Raw genomic sequence first — 26,688 nt, forward strand, 5'->3', positions numbered from 1 at the left:
ATTCAGAAACATATTAACCACCTTCTTTCCTCCATATTTTCATTCTTCTTATTTTTTCCAATAACGTTCTTTCCTGCCCTATTCCCTCCTTACTGCCTGCTTTGTGCTTTGCTAACTTGCATGTCCCAGCGGTTGCTGTAAGTAGCGACGAGGCGAGGCGGGAGTCTCTGTTCTGTCCCGATGAACTAGATTCACTCTTCTCCTACTTTGATACCTCTTCAAAACTACGTAGTAGTAAGTACTACAGCTATGGCGTGTTCAGTATTTGCACTAGTGATCCATTGTGTTTTGTGGCCATCTCCCTGCCTTGAATCTATTTCCTCCAGGCTACTGCATTGCTTAGTGTTTTCATTAAATAATTTAAGCTTTTTTACTTCTCCTGATCTTTTCCTTTCTAATAATCTTTGACATTTATTGTTATTACAGATGTTATGGTTGCGATATGTGACTTCATATTTTTCTGTGGATGCACTATCGAATAATTACTAGTCATTAAAAAAAACCCTATGTGTTCAGGACCAAGTATAAGAGTTTGCTTTATTAACATGGTATCTGTGAAGAGCAGGTAACTTGCAGTCTGCATAGTAATCACAGTTTCTCTCCAAAACAGTGCAAAGCAGTGACAGTGGGATCCAGCAGAGTGTTAGTAACAGCAGAGAACACCTTGCCTCTACTGTATCAGCCAACAGCTTGTATGAACCAGGTGTGTTGAGCTTTCTATTGTTAAATGAAAATTTAATCACTTCTTGGTATCATGTTCTTGTAAAAGAGATTAGTACTTGGTGATACAATTCATGTCTTTTCTACCTGATGGGCTGAAGTATTTTTAACAATGGTGGTAATTGCTTGAGTGACCTTTCTGTCCTCTGGGCTTGGTAGCAACAATGACTTTGAATCCTTCTAAATGAGTTCAAAGAGAATTTTTTTCCCCAGTGATATAATACTGAGCCAGAGCTGCATTTTTTCACGGACAGAGTAATGCTGCATTTTTATAGACAAGCCTCCACATAAATGCATAATCCTTTTATAAATAGTTAAATCTTTGGTGATGGAATTGCTATTAAGTCACAGATAACAGGCTTTTATGTGTTCTTTGAGTATTCTTGCTTAATTGTTCTGTTTTCTGCTTATGTGGAATTGACCATGTCTTTAAGCATTACTTCATCTTTACTGAATGTTTTATAAGCTTATTGATGAAATTATTTGCTATCTAATATTAGCATTCTGATCTGACAGAGGTATATAGTATGGTCTGTCAAAATATTCAGAACATTATTTGTAAAGCAAACTTACTCTTCTACATCAAAGCACTCTTCTGAGGTATGTTTTAAATCCAGTAGTTCGCAGCTGTGGTTTGTAGGCAAGCAGTATGAGGCTTGGATGCTTTTTTTGACTGCATTGTCGAAACACTTAGGATGCTGTAGCTCATGAAAGCTTATATATGACGAAGTCTTTATCTCCCAGACTTCATTCTGTATAACTTATCAAGATAATAAGAGAGATTATGCTTTAGTCCAAAAGATTATAGCAGCACAAGTAATCAGTAAATAACAATGCTATCTTTTAACAAAAATCAGGTCAGAACAGTATTAGTCTCATATTCAAGTCTATCCAGCTGCCGCAGATGAAGGTATATTTGTATGACTATCTGCAGGAAATTAGTTCTATTCATAGCTTGCTGTATAGGGTAAACCACACTGCTAACCTGAAATAATTTCTTAAATATTATATGGAATATGTAGATTGAAGGATATGCACACATGCCAGTACCGTGGGAGATAATGTTTTCTAGGCAGTAATAATTCTGTGAAGTGGCCATGCCTGAATGCTGGAACAAGCTAAAGGCATCTGTGACTTGTCCTGGCAGAATGAGACAACAATGCATAGTGTTCTGCAAAACTGGAGCTACCTTACACTAGAGAAATGACATTTTTGCTCACAATTCCAGGAGGTACCTAATAAAAAGAGGTTGGATAAGCTTTTTTTTCCCCTTCAGAAGGAGACAAGCAAGAGTCTTCTGTATTCTGCGACTCCAAGCAGCCTAGCCCAGGATTGCAGCTGTATCGAGCTGCCTTTGAGAAGAATCTTCCTGATATGGCAGAAGCATTGGCTCATGGAGCTGAAGTAAACTGGGTCAACCTAGAAGAGAACAAAGCAACACCACTCATTCAGGCAGTGCGAGGGGTATGTGATGTACAGCACTAACTGATGTGGGAGGAGGCGAAGTGGAATAACAGGGATATTTCTGTGTCACTGTTTCTTTTGAACTGCCTGCTTTGCTAATGAATGATAATGTGGTGCTGAAGTTGTCTATACAGTGTTCTTTCAAAGTTGTTTCTGAACTGTTTTTTTCCTGTTAATGCTTTGTTTGGAATGGTATAACCTAGCAGTATTTAAATTCGATATGGAAGCAAATTCTTTTTGTTCCCTTTGCCACATGACTCAGTGGTGAGAAGGTAGAGCAGGTTTGGCTCTTATTCTAGAGATCTGGTGCTGAATTGTTTCTTTTCTTTTATTCCATAGGGTTCTTTGGTTACTTGTGAGTTTTTGCTGCAGAATGGGGCCAATGTGAACATCAGGGACATGAAGGGAAGGGGACCTCTGCACCACGCCACAGTTCTAGGACACACTGGGTAACTCTGCATTACATCTTGAGTTTTGGAATCATGGCTTTTAACTGAAACCCTGTAACAGTTCAGCTCAGATGAGGACACAACAATCTGATTGGTAGTGCTCAAACTGCATTCATAAATTCTAAGTACAGTACAACACCTTGGGAGAGTTCAAGGTGTAATCTTGGTCAGTTTGCCCGTTTATAAAGATGGAAAATTATAATAGCAGAATAAAAATTAAATCAGTTTCTATTGGGTAAATTAGGCATGTTTGAGCTGTATTCTTTCCTGTATTGATTTATCCTGCTCAGTGCTTCTTGTCTGTCGTGGTGAAAGGGATGAGATTTTTGGTTCTACAACCTGAGGGAAGAGTCTTGCTTCTGAAGGGTTCAACTTCTTGCTGCGCTAGCGTGATTTGAGTTAGACTCTTTGTAATGTGGATTTTTGTAAGGTTTTGCTTACTACTGTGTTAACATCTTAGTTGTTCTAGATGAACAGCGCTGTTTTGATCTGTTCAAGAGACTTGGGTGATTTAAGCTAAATACATTGCATCCAGCTTGAATTTATTTGCCTTCTTCCTTTATTGTTGTGGAAATGATTTTTAAATGCTTTTTCTGAACAGACAAGTGTGTTTATTCCTAAAACGAGGAGCAAACCAGCATGCCACTGATGAAGATGGGAAGGATCCATTGAGTATAGCAGTAGAAGCTGCAAATGCAGATATTGTAACATTGTAAGTTGTACCTCCTGTTTTTGACAGGGTAACTAGAGTTTCCTTTTCTGTTTCAACTTTAAAAATAAAAGAAATGTCAGAATTCCTTTACATAAAAACAGGCAGAGCAAAAGAAAAATCAAAGACAGTGCAGTATCCATAGATGCCCCCTCTGGTGTGAGGTTCAGAAGTGCATTGTAGGGCTTGAATTGCAGTCTCTTAGTGCTTCAAATATGACACTGTTCTCTTGTCTTCTGAATCACAGGTTGCGTTTAGCAAGGATGAATGAAGAAATGCGTGAATCAGAAGGACTCTATGGACAGCCAGGTCAATACTCTACTAATAACCATACTGAAATGCAGTATAAGAAGTGTATTCAGGAATTTATCAGTTTACAGTTAGATTCATAGGATCTGAGGGACATTTAAAATAGCTTCATACAGTAATGTTTTTTATCAACAACTGACACATGTTAAAGCTTCGCTGAAATTTGCTGGTGTGACTTTGTTCGAGTATGTAGGGACCTAAAAGGAGAGTGTTTAAAGTACATTATTATAGTAGTGTAGGTTACTACAGCCATTACCAACCTCTTTGCTGCTAGTTGTCTATACAGTTTTCTCCTATTGATGTTCCATTGAAACTCATGTCATGTTAGGATTTACCTGACATTATTCAATAGCAGCCTTCCGACCCAGGTTGCTCAGACGCAGTTGAGGAGTTCATCTTTGACAGGACATCATTTTCCTTCCTGTGGAATGCTCCTGTTTCTTCTTTATTTTAAGAAAAAAAAATGCTTGCACACCAATATAAAAATGTATATCAAACATTTCAAAATTACTTCAAACAGAAATAGGAAAGTATTATTTCCTCAGATTTTATTTTTAAATATTTTTGTTAAGATATAAATAAGAAACAAAACAGTCATTCTTAAGTATGTATTTTTGTACGCATATTATCTTACCATTTGATTAAAAGAATAAAAATTGGCAGACATTCGAGCCAACACTTACAAGAAAGTAACAAACTATTTAATTAAACAAACTGTATTCTCAGGCACTCAGTCCCAATTTACACTATGTTCTGATGCGATATTTATGCAAACCATTTCTTCTGTTATGGTGTGCTTCCATAGGAGCCTAATTTCATCTCCTACAAATGCCAGTAATGAAAGCACACTTTTTTTTAAGTTAGACAGCTAAAAACACACTGCTGTACCTGGCAGTAGCAAAAGGCAAGACTTATTTTTAAGGTTGAATGCTCAGTACTCTTGGCTCAATCCTATAAAGCCCTTATGTATTTCCCATTGATTCACAGGGATTGTGTGTGCTTATGCCTGTTACCAGATTGGGGCTGGAATATACTCAAGTGGCAACACTGAGTGTCATGTTGATATTCCAGATTAACTCTGTTAAATAAACCAAATTTATTTAGTTTCTCCTTAAGAATAGATGTTTATCAAATTTAAACAGATCTTGTAGGAAATTCAGGTTAAAACAGCAAAAGTTCTATAGACACTCAGACATTCAAATGCTTTCTTTGACAAAGTAACAGATAACTTAAAAGTATACCCTTGATTATAAACCTAAATGAGGAAAAATTCCACACTCAAAAAATGCAGCAGGCTACGTATGTGAAAGAGGCTTTTGACAGTTTGGCCATTTTGAATGTAGAGCTATCTTCTGTACAATGCATACTACTTCACTGACAGGCTGAACATAACAAACACTGAAGTATTTTTGAGTCTTCTCATTTTTATTTTAAGAGGTACAACTAGTAACTATCAGTTTCAAATAGTAAGATGCCATTGTTTTAAGGGAGATAGGTATTTTGGTTCAAAAGCTCTGTGCTAAATCATAAATTAAAATTTTACATCACTTAATTGACCTGTGACAAATCCAAAATTATTATAAACCAGAAAATGTGTTACTGTAGTCTGTACAAAAAGCCTTAGTTGGTCGTTAAACATTACAAATATTTAGTAAAATGTTTCATTCATAACAAATACAGGCAGTACTTACATGGAAATGTGAACGTGTTTAAACCGGAGGTGGTGGAGACTATTTTCCCTAACATCTTGCTTAAAATTTTTTTTTAGACAAATTCTTCAATTAGGTAGTGGAAATTAAAACCTGGGTAAATCTGTCACTCAAAACGTTGTGCCTTTTTCATCAGTTTGTATTACAGTAGAACCTAGAGACTGCAGCTCATCCAGGTATTTTACAGATGGTATCTGATCCTTTTAAACAGGCGAGACTGACAAAGGCGAGTAGAGCTGCCACAATGGGTGAAGCTTGCCCAAAATTATGGGAAGGGTAGCATTAGAATTACTGTTAAATTCAGGCCACAAGCTGTAGCACAGTGTCCCAGCCAGGAGGAGATCTTGCTGTATCTTTGAACAGCATAGCTCTTCCTCTGCTCGATTCTTTACTTGCTGCTGAAGTCTCTTCTGAAAGCTGAAGCAAATATTTGAGCATTCTAAATGTTAATGTCTGCTAACCTACTATTGAACAGTTGTATCAGCATGTAAGTGTACGCATAAAACCTATCTCTGCTCTTGCAAGGTATGATACCTTTACGTAGTCATAGAGGAGGCAGGTCTTTTTTGCTGCAGATGCTTGTTAAGTTATCTGCACCGCCCTTATTTTAGAACTCCTCTTTTCCAAAATTATGATTCTAGATGAAAATAATGATTTTTCAAGATAATTGTATGTTTCCTGGAAGCTACATGAGAGTAAATATCAATGTGTGAGTTTGCTGTCATTAGAGTGAAGCCAACTGCCTATTTCTCCAGTTTAGTAATGAAGTTGAGAAACAATTTAATGTAGGTAATGGCATCAACATATCTAATTTAAATATACCCATCTGGTGGGAGCTACTGAGAGAATGTTTATATATTGCTTTGCAAGGTACAGTTGGTCTTCCAAAATATTCCTAGAATGGGAGATAGCTGAAACCAGCTTGTTCCACAAAAAAGCTCATTTCTGGTGGTAGAAGCCATATGCACCATTGTACTGTTTCTTGTATAATACTGGAGTGCTCATCTTCTGGTGCTATGGTATGTCTGCTAACTCTCTGATATTAGTAATGCTACTTTTTCTTCCTATCTTTTCTTGAATGTATGATGTGTGCCTTTTGAGTTACTCTGGTGTTACACAGTAAAGCAGTGTTATAGTATTTTTGTACATAAAATCTGCACTTTAGAGAAAACATTGCTTGGAAAGGGAATTTCCAGATTTCAATTTTAAAGTAGGATTTTAAAACAATTATAGTAAGGTTTACAGTATTAAGTATTTTAATGCAGCATACAAACTAAAGGGGCACTTTATTTTAGTCTATTTTTGTATGTAATATTTTTGTTATGTAATAGAGCTAAAACCAGAGCCTCGGTGTATCTTGTAGAAATAGCTTTTGTTTTTTCTTTCAACTCAATTTGAAAGAACCAAATATGGCAACCTGACCTACAGTACTAGTTCACCAGTGGAACCTGCTGCTGTATTAAAAGCATTATTGGTTTTATCATACAAGCTTAACTATGATTTGTGCTCATCATAGCTGCTATCTTGGTGAATGTTAAAACTCCATTCTGTGTTTATCTCCCAGTGCAAGTATTAACCAGAACCCATTATGGTAAAAGGTGGCCTGTGCCTGCTTCATCTCTAGAACATACTTGAAACTAAATCTGAAAACCAAAAGGGAATTTCACTAGAACTGACTTTTCCTAGTAAACCAGAATGGAATGAATTTTATCTTTTGAAGTCTGGGAAGAATTGTATCGTTACACTTTGATATAAACCCACATCCCATGCACATTAAATATATCTGAAAGGCCAGTTACCATTTCTGAAAGTGTTTTCAGATGAATGAATCTCATCCCTAAAAGAATAATAGTTCTGTTGTTGGAAGCGTGCGTTAAAAGATGGAAAAATCCAGACAATACAGCTTTTCACTGTAGTACAAACTTTTAAACACAAAAATACTGTTTTTACAACTGCCATTTAGGGAAAATAGTTCTGGAATAATACTTCTGCAGTCATATGGGGGGGGACACACAGATAAAATCTTCATGTTCAAATACATGGTGAGAAAGATTTTTTTTTTTGGGTTGATTTCTTTGTTATGCTATTAATCAAGCTGTCAGCAAGAAATCGTAGTGCTGGGATCTTGTGTCCTCTCTGGTAATCTGCGTTGGGAAGACAGTAAAATTTGGATAGCTGCATAGTTCCTGACCAGACCAAATGTTTTATGCATTTAATTCCCTTTGAAGGGCAATAGGGTAGGGTTAATGTTTTAAAATGAAACCTGAACTCAAGGCCCAAAATGCTGCAGCAGATGAATGTAAAAATGTCCGGTTTAAAGTGGTGAAAGAATGAGTTGGCAGGGGCTCAAGAAGTAATCATTCCTGAATGTGTTTTCCTGTGTAGACAGGAAGGGGGAGGGAGACAGGCCTGGTGGAAATTGCTGCTATCCCTCATTTTGGGATATGCCCTGGTAGTCGAGTTGTGTTTAAGCACAAAGGGTAAAGACGTTTAAGGAAAATATCATCACTCTTTTAGATAAAATCAAAAGATGTAATGGATGTTCAGTAATACATGTAAAAATCTGTATCTGCTGAAGTAATAGACCAAAAGGAGATATGAACAATAATTTCTATGCTTAGGATTGCTTTTTTTTTTTATACTGTTGCTTGCTGATTTGTTTCTTTCATAGAAAGTTCTGTCTGTAAGACTTCTGACCTATGTTTCCAAGTAAACCTTACTTACATTACAAATTATGCTATAATTCAACTTTTCTGAAGAGAATCTTGGTTAGCACCTCCTTGCAAAAGCAAGGATTTTATTCTTTAATAGCTAATAAACATTTTTCTTTTTACATTGCTTTAAAATGCTTTCATTTTTTCCTTTCTAACTCTGAACTTTCCTCTGTGTGGCTGCCTGTGAGGTATACACTTTCAGGTATAGTTTGGCTTTGTTTAATTTGCTTCTACAGAACATGCATGCAAGTAAACAGTCCCAAAGAGTTCACATCAGCATCATTCCATCTTTAAGCAATCTTTAGACATGAATAAGTGTTACACAGTAATTGGTAGCACAATAGGGCATTTGTATAATGGTGGGTGACGTTAACTAACACAAATGTATTTAAAGCTGTTTTCCTTTTCTTTTTCTACCTAGGAGATGAAATTTATCAGGACATTTTCCGTGACTTTTCTCAGATGGCATCAAATAATCCAGAGAAGCTAAACCGTTTCCAGCAGTCAGATTCCCAGAAGTCTTAAATGTCAAGAAGAAAAATAACCTGATCCTTGTAGTGCAAGTCATTTTTTACCTTAACAGAATGAATTATATGTGTTTTGTTAGATAGTTTGGGTAAAATGACCATTCCAGTGTAGCTTTAGATTATGGTAGCTGGGGGAAAGTATGAGTTGTTTTATGTTCTACAGTATGTATACCTCAGCAGCTGAAGAAAATGTTTATAAAAAGGAATACCTGCTAGCTCAGTATAAAAACAGTACCCGTTAGCAAGTGCAAAGCTTGTCTGTGGTTCGTACCATAAGGTAGCAGAGCAAAGCTGCATGCATTGTAGATTCTGGATGGCAGGAACATCAGACCAGCTTTGCTATTTAGTGTCTGCCTACTGTCATCTGTCTCCCTGTTGCTGTAAAGAATGTGCCTCTGACAAGAAGGTCTGGATTGCATTTTCCGGGACTGTTTGGAAGGGAAATCACGTTACGACTGACTTGGTTGTCCTTCTGTTTGTGGGTCTGTAATTTAACAGATTCTCTTGTTCTGTGCTGACCCTGGCTAGAGGTAGGCTATTAATAACAAGATGTGGGAATTCCTGCTCTTTTACAAGCTCTTTCACAGTGGAAGCTTTTACACCAGGCTGGCCTTTATGCTAGTGACTGCAGGTCAGTCACAATAGGTATATATCCTGGAGGACCAAACTTTTAGGAGCAGTGTATTTACCTTTTGTCTCTTAAATGCAGCTTTCTGTGCACCAAGTATACTTTTAAATAAGTATGTGGAACCTTTAATGAAAAATAAACTTAATCCTCTGGACATGATATAAGATTTGTAGTATTTTGACATCAAGACTTGAAATTTGAGACACAAAAGTAAATATTGAGCTAATGGAGTTTGTGTAGAACAAACCTAGGAAGCCTAGGAAGGCTGTGGGTTACTTTTTTATGTCTTCGCTACTAGCCCTAGGCTGAATATATAAAATCTCTCATGTAATGCAGCCACCCTATATTTAGGGCAATCAGTCATTTATGTCAGGAAGCAGTATCCTTCATATAATCTGCAAAGATGTGTATGTATCTCTGTTGTCTAAACTGAAATATGCACAAGAAAACCTAGGAGTTTCACTGCACGTTTTGTAAAGTAATGATGAACATAGTCTCCATGTGTGTTCCAAGGACAGCAACACAACTTGCTTGATTCAGGAGTGAGCTCCACTCTGAAAATGTGCATGCATAAATGGTGTCTCTAGATACATGCTTGTGTCAGGTTATTTAGTACCTGGGTAGTAATCACCTGAAGCCCAAAACTAGCAAATGCAATTCTTTATGCTCTGTCTGCCTTGTGGACATCTCAAAGAGAATTTTTAGGCAGCATAGCATCAATGTGAGGTTTTAATAATCCTAACAGCCATGGCATTATGCTAACCTGCTATTTAAATATAGTCTGGAAATGATTTTTTTTTTTCTCCAAGCTGGCTAAGATCAGCAAAATTGGGTACAAAAATTCTGTAACCTATGGTAAAATTAAACTTTCTGACATGTTAAATTTTAACAAGACACTTCAAATATGTATAATTTTGCATCAAATATATAATAACGCATCACATCTGGATTATTATTGCTGCAGAGTTAATAGCATTTTAGAATTGTCCAATAGATTATTTTTCCAAGCGGAAGAATATTATAAGCCACTTGTTGCTTCATGTGTGGTCATATTGTGCTAGGAAAAGCAGAATCTGCCCATTTAAAGAGGCCATATAGTCTGAATAATAAATTTAGGGATATCACCTGTAAGTAGTAATTTCAAGTAAGTTAAATAGCTATCTGAAATTATAATATACTTCCTAATCTGCAGTATTTAGCAGCAGTGGATGTTTTAGTAGACCTTAGAGAAAGTAAAATTCCCAGTGTACAGATGGGACAATGTAACTATGTACAGTATACACTTTAGATGTAGTTCTTTCTACAGATTTGTCTTTTGCAGCCTACATGACAGGCATGCCATATGTAGTGCGATTGGCTGTAATGTAAAGCTACATAAAACTTAATGGCATAATTACTATCTCAATCCATACTACTGGAAAATGTTTGAGACACTTATTTCAAATCTCCACCAGTATTTTCCTTCTCAGCTGCAAAATCTGTGACAAATTTTGCAGGATGACTTCCTGTAGACAAAAAAAGTTTCTTTCCTGTAGCTCTGCAGATCAGTGTGCTTCATTCCCAAATCCCATCTGTCTGAGAAGCAGTGTCAGTCTATTTATGTTAAAGGACTACTAACATACCTGTCCCACAGGTTGTATTACTTCTTGTCAGGAGCTCCGGAGTTTTAATGGCTCAGGGAGTATGTGTGTCACTTCTGATCCTGCAGCCTTGTTCCCCAATCCTTACAGGAATGCTAGGATGTCCTGTTTACATTTAGCTAAAGCTTTTTATTTATTTTTTTTTCCCAGATCAGGTTCAATACACGTTAGTATGTTGCTCTGCGGCAAAAATGCCATTAAGTTACATGAAATGTATTGAGGGCTTAGTCCTACCAGACATGGGGCAGCTCAGTGCTCTGAAGCCTCTGTAACGCACAGGACTTAACCCCCAATAATAGTACAAAGTATGATTATCACCAGGGTGCTGAAGATCTGGATTCCATCAAGTTCTTAAGTGTTAACCTTTTACTCAGTAACATTAGGAAACTTCCATTTTTATTACAATATAAATCTGAGTATAACTAGAATAGTAGACAGGCTCTTTTGTGGGTTAACATCTGCTCTGTACCTGATATTAAAAAGCTTTAATTCCAGTTCATTTTTCTATGTAGGTATGAAATACAGTAGGTTATAATTGGTGAGATACAGAGCAGTAGATGCATGACACAGTTTAAAATCAGCTTTCATGTGGATTTTTAGTGATTTACTAGATAGTCCATTGAAAGATGATTTATTTTTCTTTATATATTTTTTCCAGCCAGAGTTAGATCATGTGTCCCAAAAGTCTCTTGGAAAGACAGATGTCCATGAGCTCAACATATATTCTAACACACCTTGATTTCAGAGGCGTAATTTACTTTTGTTGCATGTTGGTGTCTGTGGCATCTCCTTAGTGGTCTGCATTGTTTTGATTGTTCATAAGGTTTCATATTTTATGTTAATGCCAGTGCAGTTATCATACTGAATTACGCCACTGAAGTATATTAGACATGGTGGAATTTGTTCCTATACAGTTGGGTGAAGGTGTTAAATTGTAGAAGTCTGTCTTTGCTTCCACAAGCTACAGATACTGCAGTCTGAACACCTGTTTTGGTTGTTCATTAGCACATTGTGGACTTCCGTCTCCTTAGCAATTGGGACCTAATCCAGGAAGTCACAGAAATCAGTGGCAGTCCTCCCCCTGGTTTCAGCAGTATTGTACCTTCTGTGGCTTTTACTGTTGGTGCATTAAAGGACCTGTATGAATACTGCATTTTTCACTTTGGGGTTTTATGTTTTACCTGTTTTTATACTGAGCTGAAACAGTCCTAGAAAATGCAACCAGACCTTTCAATCACTGTCAGCAAACCCCCATACAAGAGGAAGTTTCTCCTGTCTTGCAGTATGATGTCAGTACGCAAATCTTGTCCAAATTATGAGAGTTCTCCTGGATGGAGCAAAAACTTTGTAGCACTGAAGAAAAAAATGGGGAGAAATAGACTTAAGGAGAGGGTTGGCTTTGATGTTTCCCACAACTTTGGTGCTTTTCTGCAGCCATCTGTTTTGAAGTGTGGACGTTAACTCTTCTTCATCATGAAAATCTCAAGTGACACAATATCTGCAAAAGGACTGTTTGATAGTTACAAATGATGTGCAAGGTCTAAGAATGTCATATTTTTAGACTGTCAAAAGGACTGAGTGCATTATTCTTATTACTTAATACACTGAAAGTACTTGGAGAGCGAGTTCCGCAAACTGCCCTCTGCACATTCACAGGTGAATGCCTTTTCCCAAATTAGAGCTCATGCCACTTGTTTGTGCAGCCTGAGAACCATCAAGGTCTTGCTCACACAAACACATTTTTAAAACAGGGACAGCTCCAGCAAAGCAATACTGGGGAAAAGGACGAATATACCACTGTGTGTTAGCCCCTTTCACGTGCTTGCTTTACCTTTCTGCATACAGTATTTTCTTGTTTCTCTTCCCACAGAAGGAGATGACAGAGGAGAAAAAAAAACCCACTTCCTTTTCTGTTACAATGTCAGATTTTCCATGTTCTGATAGAAATCATTGGGAAATCATTTCGTTTAGTGGAGAGGTTGCTTTGTCTGAAAGAATGATTTTTATTTTTCCCCCTTTATCCACCTGTCCCTCTGTACTTGGTTTTTAAGCATTCCAGCAGGAAAATGCTTGTGGTCTTCTATGCACTCCTCCCCTTTAAGGCGTAGCCGTAAAGAACTTACAACCATTCAGTCAGTCTGTAGACTTTGTATTTAAAACTTGAATGTAGTTTTCTGTAGTCGGTCGTTGTAAATGAGAGCAGACGCATTTATTACCTTTGTAGCCACTCGACTGTACATCCTGTAACGATTGTAAATACCGGACTTGATTAAACCTTTGTATGCTGTGACCGGCCTTTGACCGGGGTGGCGGTGTCGGACCGGAGGGGCGGGATCGGACCGGGAGGGGCCGTGTCCTGCCTCGGCGGCCCCGCCCCGTGATGGCGGCGCTCTCTGGGGCGGCTCGCGGCTGGGGCCGCTGGCAGCCGTGCGCGCTGGCGGCGGCGGCCGCTCTGGCCGTCTGTGCCTTCTACTACCTGGGCGGCGGCGGCGAGACCTTCTCCAGCGCCACCCGCCGCTTGCGCGCCACGCCGCCCGCGCCGGCGCACCGGCATCCGCAGCGCAGCGGCGAGGCTGCGGGCCGCGACCTGCACCTCCTCATGATGTTCACCAAGGCGGAGCGGAGCCCCGCGCTGCGCGCCAAGGGGCAGGCGGCGCTGCGATCGCTGCTGCGGCACAGCCGGCTGGGCGGCGGGGACGCGCTGCACATCCACCTCGTCACCGACGGCCCCAGCCGCGACATCGGCCTCGGGCTGCTGCGGGACCTGCGCGGCGCCGCCTTCCGACACCAGGTGCGGGGCGAAGGCGGATGGGGGGGCGCGGCCGCGGATCGCTGGGATGCCTCAATGTGGAGCGTCCTCTGGGCGCTTGCTGAGCCGCCCTCCTGCCAGGGGTTATCGTGATGGGGCTCCCAGCAGCGCTCGTACTCCTCTTAGGCGAAGGGAGCAGCACTCTAGCAGCTCCCCATAGAGAAACTTTCTCACTGACAGCCCTTGCTCCATCTCCCCACAGAGGGTGTGTGTCTCCCGTCTGTGCTGGGGAAGGCTGCGGCTCTCCCCGGTGGCCTCCCCAGTGAAGCCTTTGGAGGGCTTGTTCTGTGTGAGTGGAGACCTGGCAGTCTGCCGCTCCTGGCACAGAGGTGTCCTGGTGCAGCTCCGGGGTTCCCTTGCCCAGGACCGGCTGGCTGCGTGACCTGGGAGCGTCTCTGGTAAACCACTTGTGCTGGAGAACAGCAGGGGCTATGAGAAGTGCAGTTTCTCTTCCAGAGACCCTGTCTTCAGCCCCGCAGGACAAGCACCATGTACGCTTGTGTGTAAATGGCTTCCCAAGTGGTCCTGTGGGACTGTGTTAAGAAATGGCCTTCGCCCTGCTGCTAGAGGCTCTCAATAAAGGGAATGGAGAGCCTGCAAAGGTTGGAGGATTTCCATCCTGCTACCTGCCAGAGAGATACGGTTCTACCTCCCAAAAATGTTGTTGGTGCACTCCATGCAAAGTGAAGGTTTCTTTCATGTTAAATAAGTGTCTGAAAGTTGGAGGAGTATTAAGTTCAGAGACTTGGGTAACTTGACTTGTGTGACAGAATCATAGACTAGTTAGGGTTGGAAAGGACCTTAAGATCAAGTTCCACCCCCCCTGCCATGGGCCCGGACACCTCGCTCTAAACCATATCACCCAAGGCCTCGTCCAACCTGGCCTTGAACACTGCCAGGGATGGAGCATTCCTTGGGCAACCTATTCCAGTGCCTCACCACCCTAACAGGAAAGAATTTCCTTCTTATATCCAATCTAAACTTCCCCTGTTTAAGTTTTAACCCATTACCCCTTGTCCTATCACTACAGTCCCTAATGAACAGTTCATCCCCAGCATCCCTATAGGCCCCCTTCAGATACTGGAAGGCTGCTATGAGGTCTTCACGCAGCCTTCTCTTCTCCAGGCTGAACAGCCCCAACTTTCTTAGCCTATCTTCATATGGGAGGTGCTTCACTCCCCTGATCATCCTCGTGGCCCTCCTCTGGACTTGTTCCAACAGTTCCATGTCCTTTTTATGTTGAGGACACCAGAACTGCACACAGTACTCCAAGTGAGGTCTCACGAGAGCAGAATAAAGGGGCAGGATCACCTCCTTTGACCTGCTGGTCACGCTCCTTTTGATGCAGCTCAGGATACGGTTGGCTTTCTGGGCTGCAAGCGCACACTGAAGCCGGCTCATGTTCATTTTCTCATTGACCAGCACCCCCAAGTCCTTCTCCGCAGGGCTGCTCTGAATCTCTTCTCTGCCCAGCCTGTAGCTGTGCCTGGGATTGCTCTGACCCAGGTGTAGGACCTTGCACTTGGCATGGTTAAACTTCATCAGGTTGGCATCAGCCCACCTCACAAGCGTGTCAAGGTCCCTCTGGATGGCATTCCTTCCCTCCAGCGTATCAACCGAACCACACAGCTTGGTGTCATCGGCAAACTTGCTGAGGGCGCACTCAATCCCACTGTCCATGTCAGCGACGAAGATGTTGAACAAGACCGGTCCCAACACCAATCCCTGAGGGACACCACTCGTTACTGGTCTCCAGCCGGACATTGAGCCATTGACCACAACTCTTTGTGTGCGGCCATCCAGCCAGTTCTTTATCCACCGAGTGGTCCATCCATCAAATTGATGTCTCTCCAATTTAGAGACAAGGATGTCGTGTGGGACAGTGTCGAACGCTTTACACAAATCCAGGTAGATGACATCAACTGCTTTACCGCTGTCCATCAGTTCTGTAGCCCCATCATAGAAGGCCACCAAATTGGTCAGGCAGGATTTCCCCTTAGTGAAGCCATGCTGGCTGTCACCAAGCACCTTGTTGTTTTTCATGTGCCTTAGCATGCCTTCCAGGAGAATCTGCTCCAAGATTTTGCCAGGCACAGAGGTGAGACTGACTGGTCTGTAATTCCCTGGGTCATCCATTTTCCCCTTCTTGAAAATGGGGGTTATATTTCCCTTTTTCCAGTCGTCGGGAACTTCACCTGACTGCCATGATTTTTCAAATATGATGGCCAGCGGCTTAGCAACTTCATTCGCCAGCTCCTTCAGGACCCGCGGATGGATTTCATCAGGACCCATGGACTTGTGCACGTTCAGATTTTTAAGATGGTCTCAAACCAATTCCTCTCCTACAGTGGGCCCAAGGTCTTCATTCTCACAGTCCCTGCGTCTGCCTTCCAAGACTTGGGTGGTGCGGTCAGAGCCTTTGCTAGAGAAGACCGAGGCAAAGAAGTCATTCAGAACCTCAGCCTTCTCCAAATCCTGTGTAGCTAGTTCACCTGAGAGCTTCCTGAGGGGGCCTACGTTCTCCCTAATCTGTTTTTTATTTGCTATGTACCTGTAGAATCCCTTCCTGTTATCCTTAATATCCCTAGCCAAGTTTAATTCTAACTGGGCCTCAGTTTTCCTGACCTGGTCCCTAGCTTCCCGGACAACATCCTTGTACTCTTCCCAGGCTGCCTGTCCTTGCTTCCACTTTCTATAAAACTCTTTTCATTTGAATTTTCCTCAGGAGCTCCTTATCCATCCAAGGAGGTCTCCTGGCCCTCCTGCTGCACTTCCTTCTAGTTTTCAACAATCCTGAGCTTGTAGCAGGTGATCCTTGAAGACCAACCAAGAGTCTTGAGCTCCCCTTGCCCTCTAGGGCTATATCCCATGGAACCTTACTAAGCAGGTTCCTGAAGAGGCCAAAGTCTACTCTTTTGAAGTCCAGGGCAGTGAGCTTGCTGCACGCTCTTCTCACTGTCCTGAGGATCTCAAATTCAACCATCTCGTGGTCGCTGCATCCAAGGCTGCCCTGCAGTGTCACATTTCCAACGAGCCCTTCCCTGTTGGTGAGCACAAGGTCAAGCATGGCTCCTCTCCTTGTCGGTTCCTCTGTTACTTGCAGAAGGAAGTTGTCTTCCACACAATTGAGGAACCTCCTGGATTGCTTGTGCCAGGCTGTACCATCATTCCAACAGATGTCAGGGTGGTTGAAGTCACCCATGAGAAGGAGGGCCTGTGAGCGTGAGGCTTTTCCTATCTGCCTATAGAGTGCTTCATCCGCAGATTCCCCTTGATCAGGTGGTCTATAACATATCCCCACAGTAATGTCTCCCATCACTGTTCTCCCTTTAACCCTGACCCACAAACTCTCTGTTAACTGCTCACCAGTCCCCAGAGTTCCATACTCTCCAGCCTATCCCTAACATAAAGGGCCACTCCCCCTCCACGCCTGCCAGGCCTGTCTTTTCTAAAGAGCCTATAACCTTCCATTCCAACACTCCAGTCATAGGAGCCATCCCCATGTTTATGTGATGCCTATTATATCATACCCCTGTAGACGAGCACACATCTCTAATTCCTCTTGTTTGTTCCCCATGCTACGGGCATCTGTATAGAGCCATCTGAGCCGAGCTCCAAATGAAGCCGGCTCATTGGCTGGAGCAGCCGGAATACCTCTGCGTTGCTCCGAGCATTTATTACAGGTGCTGGCAACTGACTGGGTGTGTTGGGATGGAATGATGCCCCCCTCCCCCAACACATCTAGTTTAAAGCCTCCTTGACCAGTCTGGCAAGCCTCCTACCAAAACTGCTCTTCCCCTTCTATCAGACCAGCTCCACTAGCCCCCACTAGACCTGGCCTACAAACTTGGGTCCCATGTTCAAGACACCCAAACCCCTGACTGTGACACCACCCTTTCAACCATTTATTAACCTGGCTAATCCTAGCTTTTTTTAGGTCCTCCCCTGTATCCTGGAGAATAGACGAAATGACTGTCTGAGCTCCAGAGCCGTTAACCACCTCTCCCAGGGCTCTGTAGTCCTTAAGATGTTGTCCTGAGATGCTGCTGTGGAGTATTGCTTGGAAGTGTCCTCTACTTTTGCTGTAACTTTTAATTTCTCATTTTTCAGGTATTTAATATTAGCTGAACTCTCCTGAGATGTAACTAGAGATGTAAACTGTGTTGTTCATACTAGATTGTTTGTCGTTGGTAAACAATCCCACCTCTCCTTTTACTTTAAACAGTACTTTAGCAGTGCTGGTGCCCTGTCAGGTCCCATATTGTAGCAGGTGACCTGCACAGTGCCGGCTGTGCTCACTGGTCTGCAGGGAGGGGATGTGCGTAGTGGTGAGCATTGGAGAGGCTATGAGTGGAGATCATGCGTGGCAGCCATAAGGGTTGATCTTGAGGGAAGATCAGTTTGCCTTTCATGACAAGGTTTAATGGTGGGTTTGGTAGTGCTGGGGTAATGGTTGGGCTTGGTGGTCTTGAAGGTCTTTTCCAACCAAGCTGATTCTGTGATTCTGTGTGCCTGTCACAGCGGGGTGGATTCATGCTGCCTCATGGCAGTGCAGTGCAAATGCGGGATGTGGCGCCCTCACTTACAGTTGTGATACTGTATCCCCATGGAGTAGGATGTGGGCCCCCCATGGTGTGCAGATCTCTCCCAGACACCCCTTGGTGCATGTGGCTGCCTTACTGCTGCCTGCGCTTCTCAGAAACCAGATTACTCCTCTGCGGGCAGCCTTGCCAGCAGGGTTTCTCCAGGGGGACACAGGCCTGTGAGCTGAATGTGCATGGGGTGGGAGATGCAGCAGTGTGCCTGTTCCAGGGTGGGCATCTTTGGTGCTGTGATCTCACAGCAAAGCCTAGCTGACAGCTTGGTGATTAGGTCTTGGGCCAGAGCTGATCTCCTGGGTATAAGCAAGCAGTATGGTCTGCAGGGCTCAGGTGAGACCTCGTGGGGATATACTCAGTGGGACACCTTCTTTCTTTGCCCTGGTTTCATTAGCTAGCCTGTGATTGGCAGGCAGTTCATCCACTTTACCTGTTTGTGGGTAGAGTTCCTAGAGCAAAGCAGATGCTGTTCCCTGATGCTCAAGCACACAGCCTTGCCCCTAACTCTGCATGGTTTCTGGTGGGCGAGTGGGTGACAGTGGTCTTTATTTTTGGTGTAGCCTACCCCATTGTGCCTCTTTATCAGCAGGAAACATCACCCTAGCTTGGACCTTTGGTGCCACTAAAATGTTGAATGCTCAGGTAGAATCATAGCTTCAGTAGCAACCCATTTCCATCCTGAGACTTCTTTGCTGGTTTGCCTGGTGTCCCTAGGACACTTTACTGGTTCTTATGTTGTTTTCTTAGAGCAGGCCCAGACACAAAGCTTGATAAAATGCAGGATTGATAAAATCCCTCAACTTTTTCCTCATGAGGTTGTGATTTGGGTTTTCCCTTTGGAGCTGCCCTTGTGCCCCCTCCCAACACAGCTGGGATCAGTTGGGTCCTCTGTTGGAGTGAAGCTCAGGAATCAGACCTGAATCCCAACCCTTGGAGAAGGTCACAGGCCAGCTCTTTTTCCCTAAGGCAGTTCAGGAACCTTCAAAATCACCTGGAGATGGAAGCAGCCGGCTGCCACCCGCCAGGAAGAGAGCAGAGGGGCTTTGAGGTGCACGGCAGTAGGGTGTGTGGAGCAGCTTGGGCCCTAGGACAGGGCAGACCTGGGACAGTCATGACATGGCGTTACCGGTCGCACAGTGCCTGTACGGATGTGTCCCAGATGCGGAGCTGAGAGCGCAGCCGAACAGCGGCGAGCGGCAGATGGAGCTCCTGCTCTGCAGTGTGGTGCTCTGGCGGCTGCTGGGTGTGGGGTGGAGAGCGGGGCGGCCTGAGGAAGTTGGCCGGAAAGCCCTGCGAGCAGCGGTGCCAGAAGGGCTTGCCGCACGCCGGAGCCCAGCCAGGACCTGGCCTTCCTGCCCGTGCCTCGTCCTCAGAGAGCCTGGACTTTTACCAGAGCTGCTCCACGGACAGTTGCAGAGAGCATGTCCTGTCCCGTGGGTTGCGGGTGATCCTGCAGCCTTTCCTGCTTCCCAGCGAGTGGGAAACGCCCGGGGCTAGCACGGGCATGTCCCAGTGACCGATACTGTGCTTACAAAGAGCCCCGACTCGCCCCGTTTCCTGCAGCTCTGGGCTGCGTGCTCCTGACTCCTTGTGCTGATTCATATCGCTTATTTATTCCGTTCCCATGCGAGAATAAAATTAACTCTGCTCTGCTCACTTCTTTTGCTAGTGGCCTGTGTAGATCAGCCCTGTGCAAGATGCTGCCAAACGCTGACTCCTCTGTGGGTCTGGTGCTGTGAGAAGAGATGCTAAGGTGATTGTAACTGAGCTGCTGTGGCTCTCCTCTTGCAAGACAGCTGAAGAGATACGTGATGTGAGAAGGAGGGAAAGTTGAAGAGAAACAAAATGTGGATTGTTTTTTCCTACTGAATGAATTGAAAACGCCTTTTCTCTGTGTGGGAAGTGTGTTTATAAAACTGCTTGCAGAGGAATCCCCTAGAACTTACTTTTGTTAATGCACTCAGCAAACATGGTCGGATTTAGCCACAGGGATTTACTGAAAGCTGCTACACAAATAAATAACAAAGTACAAAATTAGCAGCAGATCAACAAGCTGTGCTGAAGTCAGCAGCGGGCAGAGGAGAAGCCCTCACAGTCCTGGAGAGGATGGCCTGTGGCTGAGGAAGGAAAATTCAGCTGCTCAGGAGTTTGCTTTGCAGAAGTGCCTAACCAAAGGGTGGGCAAAAGGCACAAATTTTTCCTGTTTTCATTGGCAGGGGATGGGAAGCAGATGATGCTGTGTCTGGAGTTTCAGGAGTATTTTTCCCATGATTTTTGTCCACTGGTGCTTGGCACTGCTTCTTTCAGAGATGACTAGTATTAGTTTGAATTTTTCCCCCTGCTCAGCTGTTTCCTGTGTGCTGTGCAGACCTCAGGTTGCCTTTCCTGGGTGCAGAAGGGTGGTTGCAGGTGCTGTGTTTCTCCTCCATGCTTCTCCAGTTTGGCCAGGCACCGAAGCTGTCCCTGCTGAGCTGGGCTGGGAGCAGAGCATCGTGCATCCCAGTGGTGGAGGTGCCGGTGGTGCTCAGCTCTGTGCATAGGCAAGTGCCTCTGCCCCTGGGCAGTGGTGGTGTTTTGCTGTATTTGGTCACCTGGGATCGCTGCTGGCGGCAGCGCTTGATGCTGCTGAGCTGCTCTGCTGCCTGTTCCTGCAGTGCTGCTGGTGCTAACTGCAATGGTGATGCCAGCGCACAGCTTGGCACAGCTGCCGTAATGTTACTGGTAACGGTGTTTCTTCCCCCCGTGATGTCTTGGGGAATATGCTGTGCTGTCTAAAGCCAGGTGTGGCTGCTGATGAGTTCTCCAATACATTTTCCTGGTACACAGTGTTCTGTGTTTTTCCTCCTGCAGGCGCTTGGCCCCAGGCCCAGCAGCCGGGATGCTGGCAGCGTGGCCATCCCACTGAGGGACACCCTGATCACGGAGCCTGTGCAAGTGCCTGGGTGGTGATAGCTGTTCATGGTGCTCTCCCCAGGGCAGGGGCCTGCTGTGGCTGTATGTACCTCACCATGAATTCTGTCATCGTGCAGATGGTCAGGATGGGCCCACCACCTTGCAGTGTTCAGCATACTGCAGGCCCCATGAGCAGCTCCCTGCCTCCAGTGAGCTCTGCTCTAATGTGAGAGTGCTTTTGTCTGGGTAACATTTTCTGCAAGAAGGGCAGGGGGGAAGAAGGTCAGACTTTTCACTGCCTCCATCTCTGTGCCAGACTTGCTGAGCATCACAGCAGCCCCTGGTGCATCCCACAGAGAAGATGGTCATTGCCTCAGCTCAGAACCACCTTTTCCTCTGAAGCACTTGATTTGGTTTAATTATTGGTTTGATAGTTTTTTTTAAGGCAAATGCCTTATATGCATTACAGACCTGCATGTTTAAGTGTATAATGAAGGGCTCCTTTCTCTTAAGGAGTTAAAGTTTTAGTAGGGAAAAGGAGTGAAACCATAGGATCATTGAATAGTTAAGTTTGGAAGGGACCTATGGAGATCATGTGGTTGAGGTTCCTGCTGAAGGCAGGGTCAGCTTGGCGCAGTGCCTTGGTATCCCTCAGACAGCAGGTACAGGCTCCCCTTTCCAAAATTCAAGTACTGCTTCAAAGTTGTGTCCTCTCCGGCCTTCAGTTCCTGAAGGACCCTTCCTGCTTTCCCTAGCCTCAAGAAGGCAGCGCAACCTCCATATTTGAGTTCCCGCACTCCCCCTTATCGGCCACGGGGTCGTGTCCCTCGTCTCTCTTAATTACCCTGACAATCCCTCTGGTTGTCTTATGTGATTCAGTGACCTGTGTCCTTCTGTGTGTATAACGAGCATCATCCTGCATCAGAGTTCGTGTTCATTGGACTTTGACCAAAATTAATTCTAAGCTTGTAACATTTCAGTAGCTGACAAGGGTACATTTGCAATTGCTCCTGTTTGTGGCCCATATCCACAACCTGCACAGGCGTGCCAGGGCTGGTGCTGGTCCATGGGCTCCAGCAGGGCTGAGCAAAACCCCCAGCACAAGTGGGCTGAGGTCCATCTAGAGAAGTTTCTCAGCTCTGCTGTAATTCCTGGTGCTTGGATTTTCCTCGGCGTGCTGTGGCCCATCCTTCCTTTCTCCCTCCAGCTGTGGCGGGACGTGCTGCAAAGCTTGCCTCCATGCTGGGCTGAGGCTCAGGAAATCCGGGCTGCATCCCTGTCACAGCCTGCCTCTGGAGCAGGGAGCAAGTCTTGGTCCTCAGGGTAAGTGATGTGGTCTGGCTTGCTTCAGAACAGCAGGATGCCAGAGCCTGGAGCAAACTGTCGCCTCTTCTGATAAACTCCATATGGAAGACCAGATACATGGTCGCAGTAAGCACTGGGAACAGACCAGAAAAAAGCCACAAAACATTGAACATGCTTAATTGTGTGAGTGGATTAAAGCCTCTGCCCATCTCACAGTTATGAAATGGCTGTAAAAATCCTTCCCTCTTTCCACTCTTGCACTTGGCTGGCTGTCATGGTAGAGGAACATGCAGGGACTGGGGCAGTCAGACCCCTTTGTGCAGCTGCAGTGCCACCAGCTGTATTTGTGCTTTAACAGCCTGCTCCCTTGCCCGTGCTGGTGCAGGCTGAGCAAAAGCTGCAGAGCTGGGCCCATCCCTAGAAGCAGCAGCTCAGTGGTGTTTCTGGTGTCTTTCCCAGGTAATTGTTCATGATGTGAATGAACTGACAGAAAAGCTGTTTCCAATTGTTGAAGCCATGCAGAAACACTTCAGCGCTGGATCAGGGACCTACTACAGTGACTCCATCTTCTTCTTGTCTGTGGCAATGCATCGCATCATGCCCAAAGGTAAGGTGCTGCTGAGCTGCAGCAGCAGCTGCCTCTGGCAACAAGCCTCTCCTTTTGTTCTGCATGGAGATGTTATCCAGTGCTATTTGAAATGCAAGGAAAGTTAATAAACTTTGGGGATGGGCTCCTGGGGTTCTGCTCCTTCGTGCAGAGTAACAGGCCCTTTAGTCCAAGACTGCCCACATCCAGGTCTCCATTGGTGTGAGTAGCAGGAGGTTATCTCTGCCACACGGCAGCTGGCCCTGGTGTTGCAGCCTGAGATGGTAGGGGAGGTGAGACAGGAGCAAGCATGCTTGCTCTTGTGTTTTTACAGCCCCATTCCCCCTTGGGGTGTCGGCAGAAAGAGGTGCCACACGCCTGTTGTGTGGCATCAGCAGAGAGTGGTTGTTGAGCCTTTTCCCTTCACTTTGGTGAGCTCTTGGAAAGCTTTGCTGATTAGCAGCCTCTGATCACTTACGTTTCCTTATTGTGCTGGTTTTTGAGTGTGGAGACTACAATAAATCACAGGAAAACAAGGCAGCTGGCAGCAGGGGCTTGGCTCAGTTGATGCCATGTTTTCCTTTCCCAGCTGTACCGCTGGTGCTTCTTCTGGGACCAGCATAGTCTCTAGCCTTGTGCCAGTCATGCAAAGAGGGTGTTTAATTCTTGGACTTCAAACCTTTCCCTGAGCTCTCCTAGATTGCCTGTTGCTTCCTGGCACTGGTCCCTGTTTTCTCGCAGCTGGCTGCCTTGCTGTCTTGACACACCAGTGATGGTAGCATCCCCTCCTGGGCTAGCCAGGTACCCTTGCTGTGCTGCAGCAGGGCACAGGTGGCAGTGGCAGCAGGGAGCCCTGGGGTCCTGCCTGGTCATGCGCCCACCCCAGGAGGTGACCAGTCTCTCAAAGCTGTTTGTGGATGGTACATGGTGGTGGCTCATTTCCGCATATGTGTCACTGAAATATGTGTTCCCATGGCTAGCACCACTGGCATCAGCAGCTTCCTCTGCATCTGTAGCCTCTGCCCAGCCATAATATTCCCTGCAGACTTCCTACCATGGATCTCAGGTACAGTCTTGCTTTTGCTGAGGTAAGACTGGGCTGTGCCACTCCCTTTTCCCCCGCTGACCCATGTCTCAGTTTGGCTCTACCCAGTAGCTCCTGCCTCTGCATTGGTTTGTGAGGCCTCTTCTGGACTTACTCTTGTCCTCCTGGTACAACCATCCCATGCTACTTATGAAACCGTGGGGCAGTGGTGTTTAAGTTATGCAGGAAGGCATTAAGGAAGAGCAGGCAGGGAGGTAGCCTGTGAAGCGAGGTGGCCCTGAGGGTCCAGTCCAGCCCCTACTGATGATCGCTCAGTGGGCTCCAGCAAATGTGCTGTACTTTACTCTCTGTTAGACTTGGGTAGATTATTTTGGTGTCTGATGATGTCTGCATTTTGGGTGCCTTGAATTAGTCTGAATACAAACGATGGCATTAATTCCAGCTAATTCACTCCTCACTATTCCCTGCCCTGTCTTTACTGTGTGCTAAAGATATCCATGTTGTGCTGCCTGCCATCAAGAACCTCCTCAGTCTGAAGTGCCTTTTCTCGATTTGTCAATCTGCAAGTTACCTCATCTTTTGGAAAGCTTGTTGCTCTCCCTTGACCTGATGGGGCTTTCAATGGCCTATTCAGGGCACACAATGTTTAAAGAGGCATTTTTATAGCCAAAGGAGCTTAGTTTTTGTTTCAGAAGCTGCTAGTAAAGCTGATTTATGTTTCCTTTGCAAGGGTGGCCAGGTTTGCTGCACTGGGTGCCTGGTGATTTATGGAGCTGGTGGGGCTCCCTGGCCTCTTCCCTGCATAGCCAGCACCAGATCGGAGTCAGCAGGACAGGCGGCAGCTCTGCTGCCCGCTTGCAGGCTGCAGACAGCATGGGAAGGGCACTGAGCTCCTGCCACTCTCCTGGCCCTGAAAGGCCTCTGCTGGCGTAAAGAAGCCACTTTGCTGAGTTGGAAGAGAAAAGACTAAACCTTCCTTTTCAGGCAGTTTCCTGGTACGTTTCTGTGCCATTTCTCCTGCCCTGAATGCTGCATCTTCTTGTGCACTTCTGCAGGTATATCTGGCTCCATGCCGTTAGCACCATTCCTCTGTGGGAGCCAGATTTGATTGGAAGCTTAAGCATCCTCCATCAGAAATGAAGACCCTGATTTGAATATTAAACTCTCTTGTGTGTTTGTTTGCATTTGTATTAATCAGTTTATAGGGTTTTTTTTTCAATAGCTGGCAAACTTTGCATTAAAGTTGCCTGGCTTTAGTTTTCCAGATTTATAATTTTTTGAAGAGAGGCGTTTCCGTGGTATCATGACTTAGGGATTTGTGTGGAGCCTTGGGGTTGTGACAGGCACTGACTTTGCAGACCAGAAACTGAACACCAGGCTTAGTTTTCTTTTTTTTTCTAAGGACTTTTGTGGAACACGTGCTGCCTGCAAGCATATTGCACTGAGAATAAATGGGTTTTGCCACTCAGCTGCTGTCTTTCACTGTTGTTTGGGATCCTTGCCCGAAAAACTTCAGATCTAAAACCTGCAGCTGCCAAACTGTAATGTAACAGCTTCTTGGCTGGTGTAAATCATGGAACGCTCTTGCCTTAAATGTCTTACATCAGTGGAGTTAATCTGATTTAAACCAGCTGGGGACTTGGTATGCAGCGTGCAAAAGTGCAGACTGCATAACTCTTGTCTGCTTGAGGCTCATAAATCCTGTTTTAATGCAGTATGGCCAGGCCCGAGGAGCTGGAGGAGAAGGCTTCATGCATCACAATGGTTCTGCAAGGGAGAAGTGATGGGAAATTTACACAGGGAGAGGACAAGCAGGGTTCAAGCTTTGGAGGAGCTGCCAGGATGAGGATGATGCCAGCATGAAATGGTCTGAGGACTTTCAGAGCAGTGCTAGGAGAAGGAAGGACAAGAACTCAAATCTTTTCACTTTCCTTTTCAGTATGCCCATCCAGAAGTGAACTCTCACTTCCCAACTGGCTTCAATCCCTCTAATTACTTGTCTTTTTAGTCATGTAACTTTAGAGGACCTGGCAAGCTTTTTATCACCCTCCTTACGGACATGTCAAGGAGAGAGAGTGCCAGCAGGAATGCCCCCTGCTTGGGCTAATGTGGCTCAGCCTTATGTTTTCACATGGGCAGTGGAGGGAAGAGTGCAGAGCAGGAGGGGTGCGAGTGCAATGTTTAATTCTGCTAATGGGATCTCTTAAAAGCATATGTATAAAGTTAGTTGTGGGGATCTCCAGGAAAGGAGCTCAACAGGATGATTCCTCCTCATGCCCAGCTTCTCTTGTGCTTTGATATCTGCTTCATCCCAGAGATGACTTGTGTGCTTGAAGGGTCCGAGAGCACATGGTGAGAGCCATCAGAAGGTGTCTACCTAACATCCGGGGAGAGAGGCAAATGCTGTTTCACACTCAGCCTGTTTTAAATACTTTGAAAGCATGGGACTGAGAAGGGGAAGAGAGACAATTCCTCATCTGGTTTATTCTGGTGTTAGGAATCCAGGTGAGAAAGTGGATGTATTGAAAAATATTTGGGAGAAAACATTTGGTGAGGAAATACTGGACTAATTATCACTATTGAC

At 44.7% G+C, this 26,688-nt stretch overlaps 2 protein-coding genes across 9 annotated transcripts in view; both read left to right on the plus strand.

Annotated features, from left to right (window-relative positions):
• ACAP2 (ArfGAP with coiled-coil, ankyrin repeat and PH domains 2) overlaps nt 1-13,159 on the plus strand; it is a 66,727-nt gene extending 53,568 nt beyond the window's left edge. For 4 of the 8 annotated variants that reach the window (XM_061371480.1, XM_061371481.1, XM_061371477.1 and 1 more), the window contains 6 exons: nt 611-703; nt 1,997-2,184; nt 2,524-2,633; nt 3,235-3,345; nt 3,590-3,651; nt 8,496-13,159. In XM_061371480.1, coding sequence (XP_061227464.1) covers nt 611-703; nt 1,997-2,184; nt 2,524-2,633; nt 3,235-3,345; nt 3,590-3,651; nt 8,496-8,599 — 668 coding nt within the window. In that variant the 3' untranslated portion in view covers nt 8,600-13,159. Of the gene's footprint in view, nt 1-129; nt 235-610; nt 704-1,996; nt 2,185-2,523; nt 2,634-3,234; nt 3,346-3,589; nt 3,652-8,495 lie in introns of all 8 variants that reach the window. The other 4 variants (XM_061371479.1, XM_061371474.1, XM_061371475.1 and 1 more) reach the window with 2 other exon arrangements.
• A 73-nt stretch (nt 13,160-13,232) lies between these two features.
• Nucleotides 13,233-26,688, plus strand: part of XXYLT1 (xyloside xylosyltransferase 1) — a 37,352-nt gene continuing 23,896 nt past the window's right edge. Inside the window, exons 1-2 of the mRNA XM_061371491.1 lie at nt 13,233-13,660; nt 22,933-23,080. Of these exons, the coding sequence (XP_061227475.1) occupies nt 13,250-13,660; nt 22,933-23,080 (559 nt within the window). The 5' untranslated portion in view covers nt 13,233-13,249. The remainder of the gene's footprint in view (nt 13,661-22,932; nt 23,081-26,688) is intronic.

The sequence above is a fragment of the Neopsephotus bourkii genome, unplaced genomic scaffold (genome assembly GCF_033783945.1).
Source record: "Neopsephotus bourkii isolate Nb327-2 ecotype Australia unplaced genomic scaffold, CSIRO-AGI_Nbou_v1 NB_1574, whole genome shotgun sequence".
In the NCBI taxonomy this organism is placed as follows: domain Eukaryota; kingdom Metazoa; phylum Chordata; class Aves; order Psittaciformes; family Psittacidae; genus Neopsephotus; species Neopsephotus bourkii.